The sequence below is a fragment of the Sciurus carolinensis genome, chromosome 8, assembly GCF_902686445.1.
Source record: "Sciurus carolinensis chromosome 8, mSciCar1.2, whole genome shotgun sequence".
NCBI lineage: Eukaryota > Metazoa > Chordata > Mammalia > Rodentia > Sciuridae > Sciurus > Sciurus carolinensis.
The window spans coordinates 122,901,088-122,917,617 of NC_062220.1; the positions used below are offsets into that span (position 1 = coordinate 122,901,088).

At 42.4% G+C, this 16,530-nt stretch overlaps 1 protein-coding gene across 3 annotated transcripts in view; it reads left to right on the forward strand.

Annotated features, from left to right (window-relative positions):
- Positions 1–16,530, forward strand: part of Cdc45 (cell division cycle 45) — a 38,220-nt gene that overhangs the window by 12,220 nt on the left and 9,470 nt on the right. For all 3 annotated transcript variants that reach the window (XR_007109823.1, XM_047561291.1, XM_047561292.1), the window contains exons 6-13: positions 1,849–1,904; positions 6,018–6,066; positions 8,559–8,620; positions 9,952–10,002; positions 11,353–11,472; positions 12,461–12,592; positions 12,853–12,951; positions 14,140–14,301. Coding sequence is in view for 2 of the 3 variants with exons in the window: in XM_047561291.1 (XP_047417247.1) it covers positions 1,849–1,904; positions 6,018–6,066; positions 8,559–8,620; positions 9,952–10,002; positions 11,353–11,472; positions 12,461–12,592; positions 12,853–12,951; positions 14,140–14,301 (731 nt within the window). In the remaining variant the exon portion in view is untranslated. The remainder of the gene's footprint in view (positions 1–1,848; positions 1,905–6,017; positions 6,067–8,558; positions 8,621–9,951; positions 10,003–11,352; positions 11,473–12,460; positions 12,593–12,852; positions 12,952–14,139; positions 14,302–16,530) is intronic.

Sequence of the window (16,530 nt, forward strand, 5' to 3'; positions counted from 1 at the left end):
CCATTCTCTGAGCCTCGGTCACTGAGTTAATTTAAATACAGTTATGATATTTTTTGGTTGTAAACTTGCCATTCATCTCTTTATATCTTCTGTTTCTTTGCTGAGACTTCCTGTTTTTCCTTTGTTTTAATCATGTTTGCAGTCACTTGTCAAGGCATTTTTATGATGATTGCTTTAAAATCTTTGTCAGAGATTCTAGCATCTCTGTCACCTTTGTGTTAACCCCTTTAGGTTATCTTTTTTTGTTCAGTTTGAGCTCATCCTAGTTCTTGATATAACAAGTGATTCTTGAGTGAAACCTAGACATTTATTATGTTGCGAGTCTCTGGGTCTTTTTTTTTTTTTTCCTAATTTACTTTTTACTGGTGCATTATAATTAAATATAATAGTGGGATTCATTATGTCGTATTCATACTTGCACATGACAGAAGTTCCTCAATCTCCTTCCCTGGGCCTTATTTAAATCTTCTGCTTTATTTGACTGTCTCTGACCCTGCTCTGGCATGCCTGAGGGATGGGCAATGCCAAATAGAGTTAGTTCATGTTTCACCCTTGATCTGTAACACATAAGGGGAATGGCTTCTTCTTACCATTGGGCTGTGAAGGTCCAAGCCCCCTACTTTGCCTTTCTATACCACCCAGCAGGAAGGGAGAAGGGAGCCTCACTACTGGCAAATGAGGGTGGAAGTTCTGGTTCCTTCACCACTGGAGTGGGAGTGGCAGTCTCAGCTTCCTCCTTGGCTCTTCTGCATTGTTACAGCTTCACAGGGGTGGGTGTCAGCCTTTGTTGGGGTAGGTGGGGGTGTTTTGGGTAGTATTGACTGGAGTGGAGTAGTTATTGCTTAAAACTTTTTGTCTTGCAGTGCTGTACCTTCTTTGTCTTTTGGCTAGAGAGAGCAGCTTTTGTTGGGCACTTTTTTATTTGAACCTATTGGTGTTTCCAAGTTGCCAGTTTATTTAGTTCAAAGTCTGAGATATATGAACCAATAAGAAAACCCAAGGCACAAACCACCAGACCTGTTTCCTAACTGCTCTACCTTGCCTCTACCTTTCAGAGTCTTGCTTAGCTTGTTTTCATCTATAATATCCAGGGTCTTTAGGCATACCTAGCAGACATGGGAGAAAATATTTCAACTCCAACTTCCCTGAAGCAAAAGTATTGGGACCATGGATTTTTTTTTCTTTTCTTCCTTCCTTCCTTCCTTCTCAGTACTGGGTATTTAACCCAGAGGCATTGTACCACTGAGCTACACCTCTAGTCCTTTCTTATTTTTAAGACAGGGTTTTGCTGAGTTGCCCAGACTGATCTTGAACTTGTGTTTCTCCTGCCTTAGCCTCCCAAGTCTCTGGGATTACAGATATGCTTCATCACAACTAGCAGGAACCATAGATTTTTTAAAACCACCACATTACCTCTGTGGTGGGGATTAAGTAAGACTGTAAAATTAGAATTGTTGCTAACACCAGGAGACTAAGAAACAGTAGCTCTTGTAAATCCTAATGGGGACCTAAATACAAGGCGGTGTGGGCTTGTATATCCCATGATGCTGTGGGCTATGGATTACTGAGGCAAACAGATGCAGAATGTAGTGTAGGACATATACTAGGAATGCCTCTGCTCTTCTGTCCACTATATCTGTTAGCACTTGGGGGCCAGAAGGGGTCAAAATTGTTCCCTGCCTCAGCTTCTCCCTTCTCTAGAAATAGGCCATGCTCAGAGCATGGAGATGACCCTTGTTGTTCCTCAGAGATCTGAACCTAGTGACTTCTGCTAAATTGTAATCTTAGACTGGAGATAAATTACTGGCATTGCTGATCAAGCTTTTGTTCTCTTTGTCACTGTCTCAGGAGATAGTGGAGCAAACCATGAAGAGGAGGCAGAAGAGAGAGTGGGAGGCACGCAGGTGAGTCTTATGCATCTAGTAGCTCCCCCAGTACGAGGATCCCACTCTCCCTGAGCTCTGTGGTGCCACAGATACCTTTTGTTTTTCCTGGGTGCTGCATACGTTTTTTTCCATCTAAGGACAATTCCTTTAGTTTTGAATCTCAGGGCCAACTGTTTCAGAAGTGAGCATGTGGCTACTTGCATCAAATGTGAATTTGGGTCATCTCCCTTATTACTATCTGGTTCCAGGAGTGATAGACCCAAAGTTTTCCCAATTTCATGCAATCTGTTAGGGGTGAAGGCCCTTGGCTCTTTTCTATTAGGTTGTAGGTATTTTTATTTACAAAATCTTTATAAATGAAGTAGATGCCAATTGCATAAAACTATCCATGGAAATAAAGTATAAATGAAAACTGAGAACTGAGTTATCCATAATACCTCTTCCTATTGTAATTGAAAATGAAAAACCAAAGTGTTTTAAAATGAAAGTATTATAAAGATTATTCTAGCTTGAGGTGAACATGTAGCAGTGCCATTGAGATGGGCACTGGGGAAATTCTTGCTAGATCTCTCTATTAAGGTCTCACTGAGCCATCTACCTATTGTTCCCTGGTGTTCCAGTTGCGGTAAGGAGCTTGTGCTCTTGTTCTCTGGCCATGGGAAGGAAGGTTGCCTGCTCCTATAAAAAGACAAAGTGAAATCATTTCTGGAAATATAAGGATAGACAATTTAAAAATAATCTGTAATCTCATCATCTAATTCAAAGAAATTCTGAGTTTGATTTCTCTTCCTGAGTTATCCATATTTATACATATTTATACAATCAAAATATGCATCTAATTTTGCATTTTTCTAATTAATGTAACCATTTTGATTATACACCCTTATAAACTACATAGTACTTTTTTTTATTGTAAACAAATGGGATACATGTTGTTTCTGTTTGTACATGAAGTAAAGGCATACCATTTGCGTAATCATACATTTACATAGGGTAATGATGTTTGATTCATTCTGTTATTTTTTCCTTCCCCCCCCACCCCTTCCACCCCTCTTTTCCCTCTATACAGTCCCTCCTTCCTCCATTCTTGCCCCCCTCCCACCCCCCATTATGTGCCATCAGCCGCTTATCAGTGAGATCATTCGCCTTTTGGATTTTTGAGATTGGCTTATCTCACTTAGCATGATATTCTCCAATTTCATCCACTTGCCTGCAAATTCCATAATTTTATTATTCTTTATAGCTGAGTAATATTCCATTGTATATATATATATACCACAGTTTCTTTATCCATTCACCAATCGAAGGACATCTAGGTTGGTTCCACAGTCTGGCTATTGTGAATTGAGCAGCTATGAACATTGAAGTGGCTGTATCTCTGTAGTATGCTGATTTTAAGTCCTTTGGGTATAGACCGAGGAGTGGGATAGCTGGGTCAAATGGTGGGTCCATTCCAAGTTTTCTAAGGAGTCTCCACACTGCTTTCCAGAGTGGCTGCACTAATTTGCAGCCCCACCAGCAATGTATGAGTGTACCTTTTTCCCCACATCCTCTCCAACACCTATTGTTGCTTGTATTCTTGATAATTGCCATTCTAATTGGAGTGAGATGGAATCTTAGTGTAGTTTTGATTTGCATTTCTCTTATTACTAAAGATTCCTTTGGTTTGTATCTCTGTGCCTTCCTCAATCCCAATAATTCTTAAATTTGGTCTTTTCATGATGTCCCATAGTTCTTGTAGATTCTGTTCATGATTTCTTACCATCTTCTCTGTTTGGGCAACTTTATTTTCAAGATTAAATATTTTGTCTTCATCATCTGAGGTTCTGTCTTCCAAGTGGTCTAGTCTTTTGGTGATGCTTTCCATTAAGTTTTTTATTTGGTTTATTGTTTCCTTCATTTTAAGGATTTCTGTTTGGTTTTTTTTGAGAATCTCTATTTCTTTGTTGAAATGATCTTTTGCATCCTGCAGTTGCTCTTTCAGCTTATTGGTATTAATCATTCATTGCCTGCATTTGCTCTCTTATCTCATCCTTTGTTTCGCGAATCATCTTAATCATGTATAATCTGAAGTCCTTTTCTGACATTTCTTCTAACATACTGTCATTGAATTCTATTAATATAGAACCTAGATTTGTTTGGATCATTTTCTTCCCTTGTTTTTTCATGTTGTTCATGTATCTTCCCCTCTAGCAGTGCAGATCTGGGGTATTGCAGATTTCCCCCTATAGGCTTATAGTGGCCCTATAGGTTTCCAAAACCCTTTCTTTAAGGGGAGATCAATATTAGCAGTGCCCAATTCAGATACTGTGCAATCCTAGAACAAATAGCCCCTATGAGGACAACAACAAAATTGTCATAATAAACAGAATGAGTTAAAATATTATCTTCAATAAAACAAACAGATTTGCAATAAGGTCTGCAGTTTCTAATGGAGGACAAAAAGGATGCAGAGAGATGTAGAATGTGGCTAGTAATGGGATAAGAAAATAATATACAGAAGTTCTAGATAATAGAAAGTGTAAGAGTGTAATCAAAAGAAATTGGATGTTAGCATGCAGAAAAGGGGAGAAAAAGACTCTGAGGGAACAGGTAAACAAAAGGAAAAGAGAGCAAGAAAAGTAAAGAAATAAAAACTTAAATTTTTTCAATGAGAAAAAAGAAAATCTACAGTGTAACAGTCACATAGTAATGAAACCTCCCAGAGTTCAGTAGCCTGATGCATGAGAGGTACCTGACAATGAGCTTCAAGCCTCCAGCAGATGTCTCAGGATGGGTTTTGCCCCACCTAAAGATCGGAGCTATGGCTTCCAGGATTATCCAAGATGGCCGCTCTGGCTTCGAAATGTGTTGGCAAATGGGGAGCTGCAGCTCAGGGTGTGGATGTGGTCAGCTGGAGGTCCTGGAGGTGGGATGCAGTTGGTCAGGCAGGGGTCCTGGAGGTCCGGTGTGTTTGGTGTGGTTGTGGGATCCTGGAGGCTGGGTGCAATCAGTCAGTCAGGGTCCTGGTGATAGGGCACAGTCAGTTGGTCTGGGGTTCTTGGTGGCAGGGAGCAGTCAGTCGATGTGAGGGCCCCAGAGGCAGGGAGTGATCGGTGGGGCTGAGGGATCCTAGAGACAGGGCTCATTCAGTCCAGCCAGGGGTCCTACGGGGCCTGGCTATTGTCTCAAAATGGCGGCAGCCACGTGTAATCAAACCTGCAGGTACTGTGACAGAGAACTTCCAGGCAACAGCAGGCAGCTGGTGCTCCACTGGCGGCTGGTGATCAGTTTGCTGACTGTTGTCGGACGATCGGGAGGTGAACCTCGTGTGTTGGGTGATGGATAGGTGTAAGGCAGGCGATGGACAGGCTAGAGGCAGGCAAATGGCGGATGATAGGCACCTGACAGTGAGCAATCTGCACTCAAAAAAGGCGTCAATATGCTGGCAGACTGCAGGTCATCACAGCAGACAAATGGGGTAAACACCAGGGAATCGATAAGCAGCAAAAACTGCCTCACCAAGAAACAGATACCCTCTGCTTGAAACTGGAGTTACGGAGCGACAAGGAACGCAGCCTCCCTTTAGTCCGCCATCTTGGATCCCCCTACATAGTACTTAATAGACCATTTCCCTTCTTTTTTAAAAAATCTTTTTGTATTAATTGTACATATTAATGGGATTCAGTGTGATTTTTCCATACATGCATATGGTATGCATTGATCAAATCCAACCCCCTTGAATTGAATCCCTAGCACTACAAAAACAAAAAATTTTAAAATCATAGGTTTTCACTCTTTATCTCCAATATTCTGCCATCACAAGGCTGCAAGTCTTCAAAGAATAACTGCACATAATATGTTGAGTCTTAATTGTTCCTTTGAATTGTTATTTTAGGATAATTTCTCAGAAGTGGGATCCTGGAACCATATCACTTTGCATTGTACATTGCCACAAGGAATTTATGTCTATTTCACTGTCTTCTGAGTGTTGTATGAATACATTCTGTTAAGGATCAATAAGTGAAAACAAACAGTACCACAATTTGATTTACATTTCTTTGAAGACTATGAAGTGTCAGCATTTTTCCAAATATTTAGATTCCTGTCATGCTGCTTTCTGTTAAAGACCCACCTTTTATGTCATTACAGAAGAGACATTCTCTTTGACTACGAGCAATATGAATATCATGGGACATCGGTAAGTCAGAATAGATATAACTCACCAGAAAGTTCTGATTCTAGGGGTCATTGTTGTAAAACAGTAGGAAGGAGCAGAGATTTTAGAACCAAGAAAGCCTGGTTTGACTCTGAGCTGCACATTTCCACTTCCCTTGGGCAAGTGGTGTATCTTTTGAAGTCCTCCTTGATGAAGTGAAGAGAATACAGATGATTCCCAAGTTATAATAGTTCAATTTATGATTTTTTTTTAACTTTTTGGTGATGTGAAAACCATGCATATTCAATAGAAATTGTGCTTCTAATATTTTTAGAGATGAGGTCAGTTTCACTATGTTGCCTAGGCTGGCCTCGAACTCAAGCAACCCTCCTGCCTTGGCCTCCCAAGTAACTGATATTTTCCTAAAGATAATTGGTTTACTTTTTATTCCACAATCAGGCAGCTGGACACAGTGGCACATACTTGTAATCCCAGTAACTCGGGAGGCTGAGGCAGAAGGATCACGAGTTCAAAGCGAGCCTCAGCAACAGTGAGCCTTAAGCAACTCAATGAGACCCTGTGTCTAAATAAAATACAAAGAAGGGGCTAGGGATGTGACTTAGTGGTTGAGTACCCTTGAGTTCAATCCCCAGTACCCCCCCCCCAAAAAAAAAAACCAGGTAACACTCCATTCCATAAAATAGAATAAGTATTCCACATACAATAAATTTTGTATTTTGATGTTCTCCTGGGCTAGTGATACTCTTTGGCAATTCTGGGCAGTAACAGCAAGCCAGAGCACCCATTAGTCAGTCAGGGTATCATGAGATGATACAACCAAAATTCTATAGTGTACTATGGAGACAGGTTAGGTATTTTCAGCTTATAGTATTTTCAACTTCTGATAGGTTTGTTGGGATATTTCCAAGTTGAGGAACATCTATAGTCCTCATTTCAGAGACAATTTGTTAAGGTGGTTCCTTGCATCCTGTAGGTGCTCAGAGAACAGCAGCTATTATATTTGTTCATCAAAAATATAGAACAAGTCTATATTAATCTCTGTGCCAGAAGATAAAACCTTAGACTTACAATAGTATATCAATGAGGTTTTTTGTTTGTTTGATTTTGGGGAGTTGCTGGGGATTGAACTTGGAGCATTCAACCACTAAGTTACATCCCCAGTCCTATTTTGTATTTTATTTAGAGACAGGATCTCACTGAGTTGCTTAGTGCCTCACTTTTGCTGAGGCTGGCTTTGAACTCACAATCCTCCTGCCTCAACTTCCAGAGCTTCTGGGATTATAGGTGTGCGCCACCACACCCAGCTAATGCGAGTGTTTTATAGAACAGAATTTGATATAGAAAACCTACTGTGTTGACTTTGTTATTTTTTAGCAGAACTCAAGGCCATAAGTAGCCCTAGAAAATAAGTTTTTAGTTGGACATGGTGGTGCACACCTATAATCCCAGTGACTCAGGAGGCTGAGGCAAGAGGATTGCAAGTTCAAAGCCAGCCTCAGCAACTTAGTAGAATCCTGTCTCAAAATAAAAAAAATAATAAAAGGCCTGGGGATGTGATTCAGTGGTTAAGTGCCCCTGGATTCAATCCCTGGTACCAAGGGGAAAAAAAAAGTTTTCAATAAAACATCCTGTAGATGGTGTTAGAAATGGACTCTCAGATCTTGAACTCTGAATACCATATGTCTCGTGTTCCTTTTATTGTCAAGGTTCCATTGTCCTTTGAAGGATCATCTTTTGACCCTCTCTGCTCTGTCGCAGCAAATGAAAAATTTTAAACTGTGGATAGAGAGGATGTTGATGCACACTCAGAGAAAATGCCCATATCCCTCCATATATGTGGGCAGTTCTCTTTGAAATCCTTTCCCTGGAGGGAGCCCAGTATCTTACAGCTAAGAGGACTTTTGATCAGACTGTGTTCCCCCACAGTCTCCTACCAAACTCAGATTCTCTGCTGGGTCTGCTAAATGCTTCCATCTGTGGACTGCCCTGTTGGAAAGACCTTGACCGGGGTCCAGACACCTCCCTCTTTAATATCCAGGTAACTAGAACAAGTGCCCTGCCTCACTTGGCCTTCCTGGGGATGTATTTGAGGCTGCCAGCCAATTAGCAGGGCAGATGCAAAGCCAGACAGACAGTATGTTCTGACATCCAGTGCTAGTGCTTGCCTCAGATATCACCAAGGAACCCTGTGAGATGTATAGGGATCCTGTCCAATGCTGCACCTGGCCTGCCCCCTGGGTGGCACTTTCTTCCCATTCTTCCCTTGCCAACAATAAAGTATACGTATAGTAATGACTTTAGATAGCAGAGGAGAATGTACAGGTCTGTCAAATACTCTCAGTCTTTCTCCCCTTTAATATGGGCTTGTTCATCACATTAAGCTAAAATCCACCCCAACACCCTGGTCTGCAAGGACTTGACTAGGCCCCTGCTGGCTCAGGTCTGGCCTAGTTATGTTGCCCCTCTCATGAGTGCAGCTGCCTTTAACTTCAGGCTTTTCTGCTTTCTTGCAGTCAGCTATGGTGATGTTTGACCTAGCATGGATGATGTCCAAAGACCTGAATGACATGCTGTGGTATGTAGGCCCTCTCCCCCCACCAGGAATGTCTAAAACAGCCCATCTGGGATTGTGCATGACTTTGGTCTTCCTAACCATGAAGCTCTGGGGGCTTCACACAAACTCAGGGCATGAACTGAACTCAAGTGCTCCACCCTTCCTACCTCCTTGCTTAGCCTTGCTTTGGTAAATTCAGGCAGCCAATAGAGTGTGATATTTGAATGAGGCAGCCCTCACTAAGTATCCTTGCAGCCTTGGCACATGGTAAAATATTACACAGCAAAATGGTTCTGATTTCTCTCTGCAAGTTGCAGACCTGCCTAAACCAGTCACTGTCAACTTGGGTTGATCTAGAAATAAATTCTACAGTTTTCTCTGAGTGAGAAGAGTGTGGGTCTGGCTGACTCCATCACATTAGCCTTCTGCTTGGGGTCCTTGTTTTCTGCTCTGCAATATGACAGTCTACCAAGGCCCTTCCTAGCTCTGACTACCCACTGTGATAATTATATTGGTCTTTGTGGAATCAGGACCTTTGGACAGCCAACGGGGCAGTGTAGAATCACCAGTAGACCCAGGAGTTCTCTGCCATTGCCTGAATGTGAGGCAATGTGAGGCCTGTTGGCCTCTGCCAGTCAACTCTTATCCCTGTACTGTGCGCCAGTGCTTGTTCACGTGCCTGCTAACTGTCCTCAGCCTGATTGCTCAGTCCCGAAGTAATAAAACACATGCCCAGGTACTAGAGATAGGCTCTCACCTAAAGGGTCCTTCAGTAAGGTCAGTTATCAGCCCTGTAGCAGTGACATTGCACCTGACTACCATATTATTTTGGCATTTCTGTACCAGAGCCACTAGCAGCCTGAACCTAACAGGAAATGAAGGGGAACTGGACATGGGTGTTTACAGTATGTCTTTCATAGGATACTTTTACTGGCAGAGGCCTAGTACCTTCATGTCTGACCTGTGACTAGGATTCCCTTACACAGAAAACTTAATTATACTGGCAGATGCCCTAATGGTTCTTATCTGGCCTGTGTCAGTTTATGCCTGCCCAAGCATTGCTCTGATTCTGAGAGCCTGACCTTGTCCAGAGGAAAACCTGACCTGAGATAGCCCCTGGTCCTTTAGATGGAACGTGCAAATTTCATGTCATCACAGTAGAAAATAAGTTCAAAGATTATTACCTAAAAGTTCCTGAGCAGGAAGGGCACAGTGAATCAGGAAGCCATGCTGACAGGATCCTCATAAGTGTATTGAACCTGAACTGTCCATCCTGTCACCTGGCTCCTTACCACAGGCCTTGCAAAGCCCAGGTAGGCTATAGCCAGTTCCATTGCCTTCTTTGCTTCCAGGTGGGCCATCGTTGGACTGACGGACCAGTGGGTACAAGACAAGATCACCCAGTAAGGATGTGCTCCCTTACTTTCCAGGGTCAGCCCTGTCCTGTGACCATGTGACAGCCTGAATTTGCAGGAGGGTGGAGCATCACTATAGGTTCCTATGGAGAAGAGGAGGGAGCAGACCCTCCTTGGGCTGTGCCCTGTCACAAAAAGTTCATGGCCTGCTTTGGCCTCTTCGTCACCCTGAGAAGTCCACTAGATGGAGCCAGTGGTTGAAGGAGGGAATTTAGTCTTTCCTGTTCTGGTGCTGGGACTTAGAGGCAGGTGTCAAGGGGTGGCCATGGGAGACCATGGGGTGTTAAGGGGGAGACAAGAAGAAGGCAAAGGAGTAAATAAAGGTGGAGGGGGGACATGAGGGTTCCAGGAAGTATGAGTTTGATCACAAAAGCAAGAGAAGGCTCCAGAGAATTTTAAGAAGGACTGATATCAGAGTCTCCTTGTGCTCCTTAGTGGATTTGGCAGAGATACTTCATCCATTAGACTCTGACTAAGACCTAAAAGACTACCCCAGGATATGGACACCAGGGCAGGGGTGGAGCCTTAAGCAGTACCAGGTATCATTTCCCATCCCTTCTCTTTCATGGGACAGCTCAGCCTCCTCTGGCCATCATGTGGGACATTTTAAGAGAATTGACTGGGACCTCAACCCTGAGGTGCTAATCTTCGCCCAGGGGACCCAAACAGATGTCCCTGAGCTATCTGGCATAGCCATCACTTGATCACCAGACTCCTCATGTAGTTTGAAGAAACCCTATGCCTGCTATGTCCTGCTTCCCCTGTCCTGCCCCTATCCCAGTCCTGCTGGTTAGACCAGGAGTTTCAGGGACCCAAGCCTTAGACCTGGAGCCACTGCTTGGACTGCTGCATCACCATAACCTACCATCTCACTGCACCACCGACCCCTTCCTATAAAAGTAGCATGGAGTGTGCACATGTATAAGGTAGGCTCTAGAAACAGTGGCACATGCAGTGGCAGGTACTCTCCCTGTCCTATGGCCCTGAGGTAAGGTCCTGCTGTCACCATCCTGTTTGGTGGCTCTTTGGGTCCGGAGGTGGGAGCTGCCCACCCCTAGTGCACTGGTAATACTTCCTACGTTTGTCTGCATCTCCTGTCACTTATGGAATCTGTCTACTTGATTATGTGGGCTAGCAGGCTGACCATATCTCTGCAGTACCCATCCTTAGGCCATGTCACATACTGCCCAGCTACTCCACGCTGCCCATCCCATTCTGTTCTCCCCTGGCTACTTGGTTTCTATATAGTAGATGGCCTGACTTCTTCAGTATTATACAGGGACAGCCTGCAGGATGGGCAGTAAAAATTTGGTCCAGCCTGTGATGCTGTCTTTCTAGAATGAAGTACGTGACAGATGTTGGCATCCTGCAGCGCCATGTGTCCCGGCACAACCACAGGAATGAAGATGAGGAGAACACCCTCTCTGTGGATTGTACACGGATCTCCTTTGAGTACGAGTATCCTTGTAACCCAGGCCTTCAGGCTTCAAGTAGCACCCCTACCTTCAGTGTTTTGCTTAGCAGGTGCTGTTTGCTTCGTCACTGGGTGGGGCCCCTGCCCACTTCCCTTTGTTTCTTTTGGTTTTTTTTTGTTTTTTTTGTTTTTTTTTTTGGCGGTACTGGGGATCGAACTCAGGGCCTTGTGCTTGCAAGGCAAGCACTCTACCAGCTGAGCTATCTCCCCAGCCCCAACTTCCCTTTGTGAATGGCATACTTACAGTGTATTTGGTAGCCACAGGGCTGTGTGGGTTGTGTGGGAAGCCATTGGGAGTTGAAGTAGGGAGGACAGCAGCCCTTGGGACCCTAGAGTTGGGAGGAAGGGAATAGCAGTAAGGACAGGATACTCCACAGAATCCACAGAAGTAATGGCAGGATGCCAGCATGACCATGGAAAGCAGGCAGGGCCAGTATGAGTCCTGTGGAGGAGAGGCCTGTGATGGGGACCATTCACACTCACAGCCATGCTCAGGGGGGCCACAAGTGGTAAAGGATGAATTTAAGAACAGGGTTGAAGGTTGGTGTCCTGATGGAGTGTTCTTGGTGACCTAATGGAGTGCTCTTAGAAAGGGTGGATGGTAGGTGGAACAGGCAAGGGCATAACAGGATGGCAGACTCTTCCATACCTTGTGTGGCCACAGCTGTTCTCCATGACCACAGTATGGGGCTTTCAGAATTCCTACACCTTAGTTTCTCCATCTGTCAAAGTGGGATAATAGTATGTCTCACACACTCCTTATACAAGTCAAAGAGCTACAGGTCACCCTTATCCAGGCAGCCCCATACCTGGTTGTGCATGTAGGCTTCAGCAAGGGAGGGCCTTATGATCACAGCAGGTCAACTGCTAAGAATTGTGAGGACCATGCACTTATAAGATTGTGAGTCATTGTGTATCTTCAGGTGGGTAGCAGCCGTAGGTACCATCTGTGTTCCTTGACTTCAGACCCAGCCTCCGCCTGGTGCTTTACCAGCACTGGTCTCTCCATGACAGCCTGTGCAACACCAGCTACACTGCAGCCAGATTCAAGCTTTGGTCTGTGCATGGGCAGAAACGACTCCAGGAGTTCCTTGCAGACATGGGGTAAGTGACTACCTTGGTATGCTGCCCTCCATCTTACCTGCCTCCCCAGGGAGAAAGCCCTCTGCTTTGTTTTTACTCACTTGGTTGTAAAATGTAACTGCTGCCTATTCCACCATTAGTTCTTCCCCTCTAGATCCCAGAATGTTCAGCATGTGCTAGGACATCCCTCATTGACCTGCATAGTAACCCTATTGAAGTCTTCTTTCTCTCATGTTGGTTTTGGCAGTCTTATTCATGTGCCTTGGGCTTGTTCATTCCAGGCTTCCCCTGAAACAGGTGAAGCAGAAGTTTCAGTCTATGGACATTTCCTTGAAGGAGAATTTGCGGGAAATGATTGAAGAGTCTGCAAATAAATTTGGGTAAACACATTTTTTCCTGGATTAAATTTGTTTAAAGTTACAGCTTCTATGGAAGGACAGAGAGGACCGTTAGCAACAAGCCAGATGGATAGAATCAGCATTTCTTAAATCTCTTGCTTAGTTATCTTTTTCATTCTGTGACTTGGTTTCCCATTTTTTTAATGTACTTTGTTATATGAGATACATCTTTGGTTGTGTGATTTCTTTTTCTTTCCTTTTTTTTAATAATAAAGACTTCATCCTAACTGACTTAATTTCACAGATTTGAACCCATTTCAAATAAGTATTGCTGAGTTCTGTCAAATTCCATGAAAATATTGAAAGTATTTCCTACAATAAACAGATTTTTTTTTTTTTTTTTTTTTAGTACCAGGGATTGAACAGAGGGGTGCTTAACCACCAAGCCACATTCCCCAGCCTTTTTTATATTTTATTAGAGACAGGGCCTTGCTGAGTTACTTGGGGCCTCATTAAGATGCTGAGACTGGGTTTGAACTCAAGATCCTCCTGCCTCAGCCTCCTGAGTTACTGGGATTACAAGTGTGCACCACCATACCCAGCAACAGAATTCTTTACTACCAAAAATAAAATAAACTTAGGGCTTTTGCTTTAACCATACTTCTGAAATAATGCAAAAACAAAGAACCCCAAGAATGTACAAATGAGTATGATCTGAATCTGGCCATTTTTGAAGTGTTGAATTCTCTTTTGATTAAAAATATATCTTCTTAAAGTGCCCATGAGGTTTAGGATCCTTAAATTCTGGGGCTGTGATACAGATCTGTAAGAGTGACCCAGTTCCTTCTTCACTGGAAATAGGAAACAGGCCACCAGAGCCATTTTCAGGTGGGCTTTCCAAACCAGGGTAGCGTTGAGACCTCTTTTTCTGAGTCCTCCATCCCCAGCCAACTGCCAGCACCCATGCTGGGGCATTGGAAAGGGCTCTGTCCATACCCTTGACCCAACTGCTACTTATTGCTTTGCCTTAGGTAGCCAAGAAACTGTGGATGAGACACTCCACCTACTCTGTGCTGCAAGGCTGGCATGTCTGGGTGTTCTGACCCACCTCATTCTCTAAGCAGAGTGGTCATAATAAGGACATTAATAGGACCTTTGAGAGACATCAGGTCATCTGCTGGCCTGGCTGTGAGACCTTGACAGCCACTTGATTGCTTCCTCCCATGACAGGATGAAGGACATGCGTGTGCAGACTTTCAGCATCCATTTTGGTTTCAAGCATAAGTTCCTGGCCAGTGATGTGGTCTTTGCCACCATGTCTCTGATGGAGAGCCCTGAAAAGGACAGCTCAGGGACGGACCACTTCATCCAGGCTCTGGACAGTCTCTCCAGGTAGTGGATATGACCAGGGGCTCTTGTCTCCTTATGGGATGCCTCCAGTCAGTCCTCAGGCTCAAACTGCACAGGGATGCCTGTACCGTCACCCTGTAAGGGACCCCATGGGCAAAAGATTGACTTTGTCCTGCAGAAACTACAAGTGTGAGTTGGAATCACAATCACTGGAGTGGGGTGCCACAATCACACTGCCTACAGTTTTTTGTCACTTTATAAGTCCTTTCCATCTCTTTTTTTCTTTTTGATTTTAAAATTTTATTTACCTTCTTTATCTCTTAAGGCATTGTTATGTTTATTCATTTTTGTGTTTCTTCTTGAAAAAGTCTTCATTTCTCAATTATTATTCTTTTATTTCTAATCCTCACTTCTGAAATGACCTGTATTTTTTTTCCATGTCTTTTAGCATGCTGTGAAATAGAACATTCCAGTTTTGATCTTTTTTTTTCTTTTTTAAAGCATGTCTTTCTAGTGTACTTTCACTGTCAAGAGAGATGTTATTCTGCCCCTTATTCTTTTTATTTTTCTTCTAGTATTGACTTTAAGGGGATTCCATCTTGGTAATTCTCTATTTGCAGATTTCATTCCCTTAACCTTTTAGGAAGAGGCATGGTTCAGACAGGTTTTCTAACTTCACAAAGCTACTACTTTTGTTGATTTTGTGCAATGGTAAAAAAATTGGGGGGCCTGCTTTCTGGGATTTCCTGGGTCTTCTCACTAACATGCTTTTTTTAAACATAATTTTATTGAGATACAATTCACATGCAAAACAATTCACCCATTTAAAGTGTGTGATGTATCCAAAAATAATAAAGTGTATGATGTGATGGCTTTTAGTATAAAGGCTACTTTTATACTTTGAGTATAAAGGCTTTTAGTATAAAGTGCAACCACAACTACTGTTTAATTTTAGAGCATTTTCATTGTCCCCAAAAGAAACTTTGCGGGACTTAGCTCTCACCTCCCAAATCCCCCATCACTCCCAGACATAGGCAACCACTTCTATAGATTTGCTATTCTGGTCATTTTATATAAATGGAATTATACAATGCATAGTCCTTTGCATCTGACTTCTTTCGGTTACCATAATATTTGCAGGGTTCATCCATATCATAGCTTATATTGGTAATTTGTGCCTTTAATTGTAGATAATATTTCATTGAATGGATATTATTGACCAGTTTGTTGGTTGATGAATGTGAGTTGTTTCCACAAGTGTTTGTGTAGTCATGTTTTCATTTCTCTTGTTTATATGTCTGAGGATGGAATTGCTAGATCACATGGTTATTCTAGGTTTAAACTTTTGAGGAATTTCCATAGTAGATCACTCTACCCTTTTACATTCCCAACAACAGTATATGAGGGTTTTGGTTTCTCCATATGCTCCCCAATGCTTATTATTGTCTGTGTTTTAGATTATAGCCTTTCTAGTTAGCGTGAAGTGGTATCTTTTTTTTTTTTTTTTTTTTTACTTTTTCCAGTATTCTTTTTTTTTTTTTTTTAGTTGTCAATGGACATTTATTTATTTATATATGGTACTGAGAATCGAACCCAGTGTCTCACACATGCTAGGCAAGCGCTCTACCACTGAGCCACAACCCAAGCCCTTGAAGTGGTATCTTATTATGAGTTTGATTTGTATTTTCCTCGTGGCTAATAATGTTGAACACCTTTTCATGTTTGTCATCATGTTTAGAGATTTGTTTGTTCAAGTACTTTACCCGTTTTTAAATTAGGTATTTGTTTTTTTATTACTGAATTATAAAATTTGTTTTATTTATACTAAATACAAGTCCTTTATCAGGTATATAATTTACAAATATTTTGCCTTATCCTGAAGGTTAACTTTTCACTTTAATAGTGTCCTTTGAAACATAGGTTTTAAATTTTGTTGAAGTCTAGGTTATCTATTTTTTCTTTGTTTCTTTGCTTCTCGTGGCATAACTAAGAAACTGCTGCCTAATCCAAGTTACAAAGATTTCACACTATGTTTGCTAAGAATTTTGCAGTTTTAGCTCTTATATTAGGTGTCTGCTTCATTTGAGGTTATGTTTTGTGTTTAGTGTAAGGAAGAGATCTAACTTAATTCCTTTGCGTGTGGGCATCTGCTTGTTCCGGCACTGTTTGTTGAAAAAATTATTTGTTCTCCCTTTGAATTGTTTTAACATTTGAGTTGCAAAATCAATCAGTTGGCCATAAATGTGAGGATTTATTTCTAGATTCTCAGTT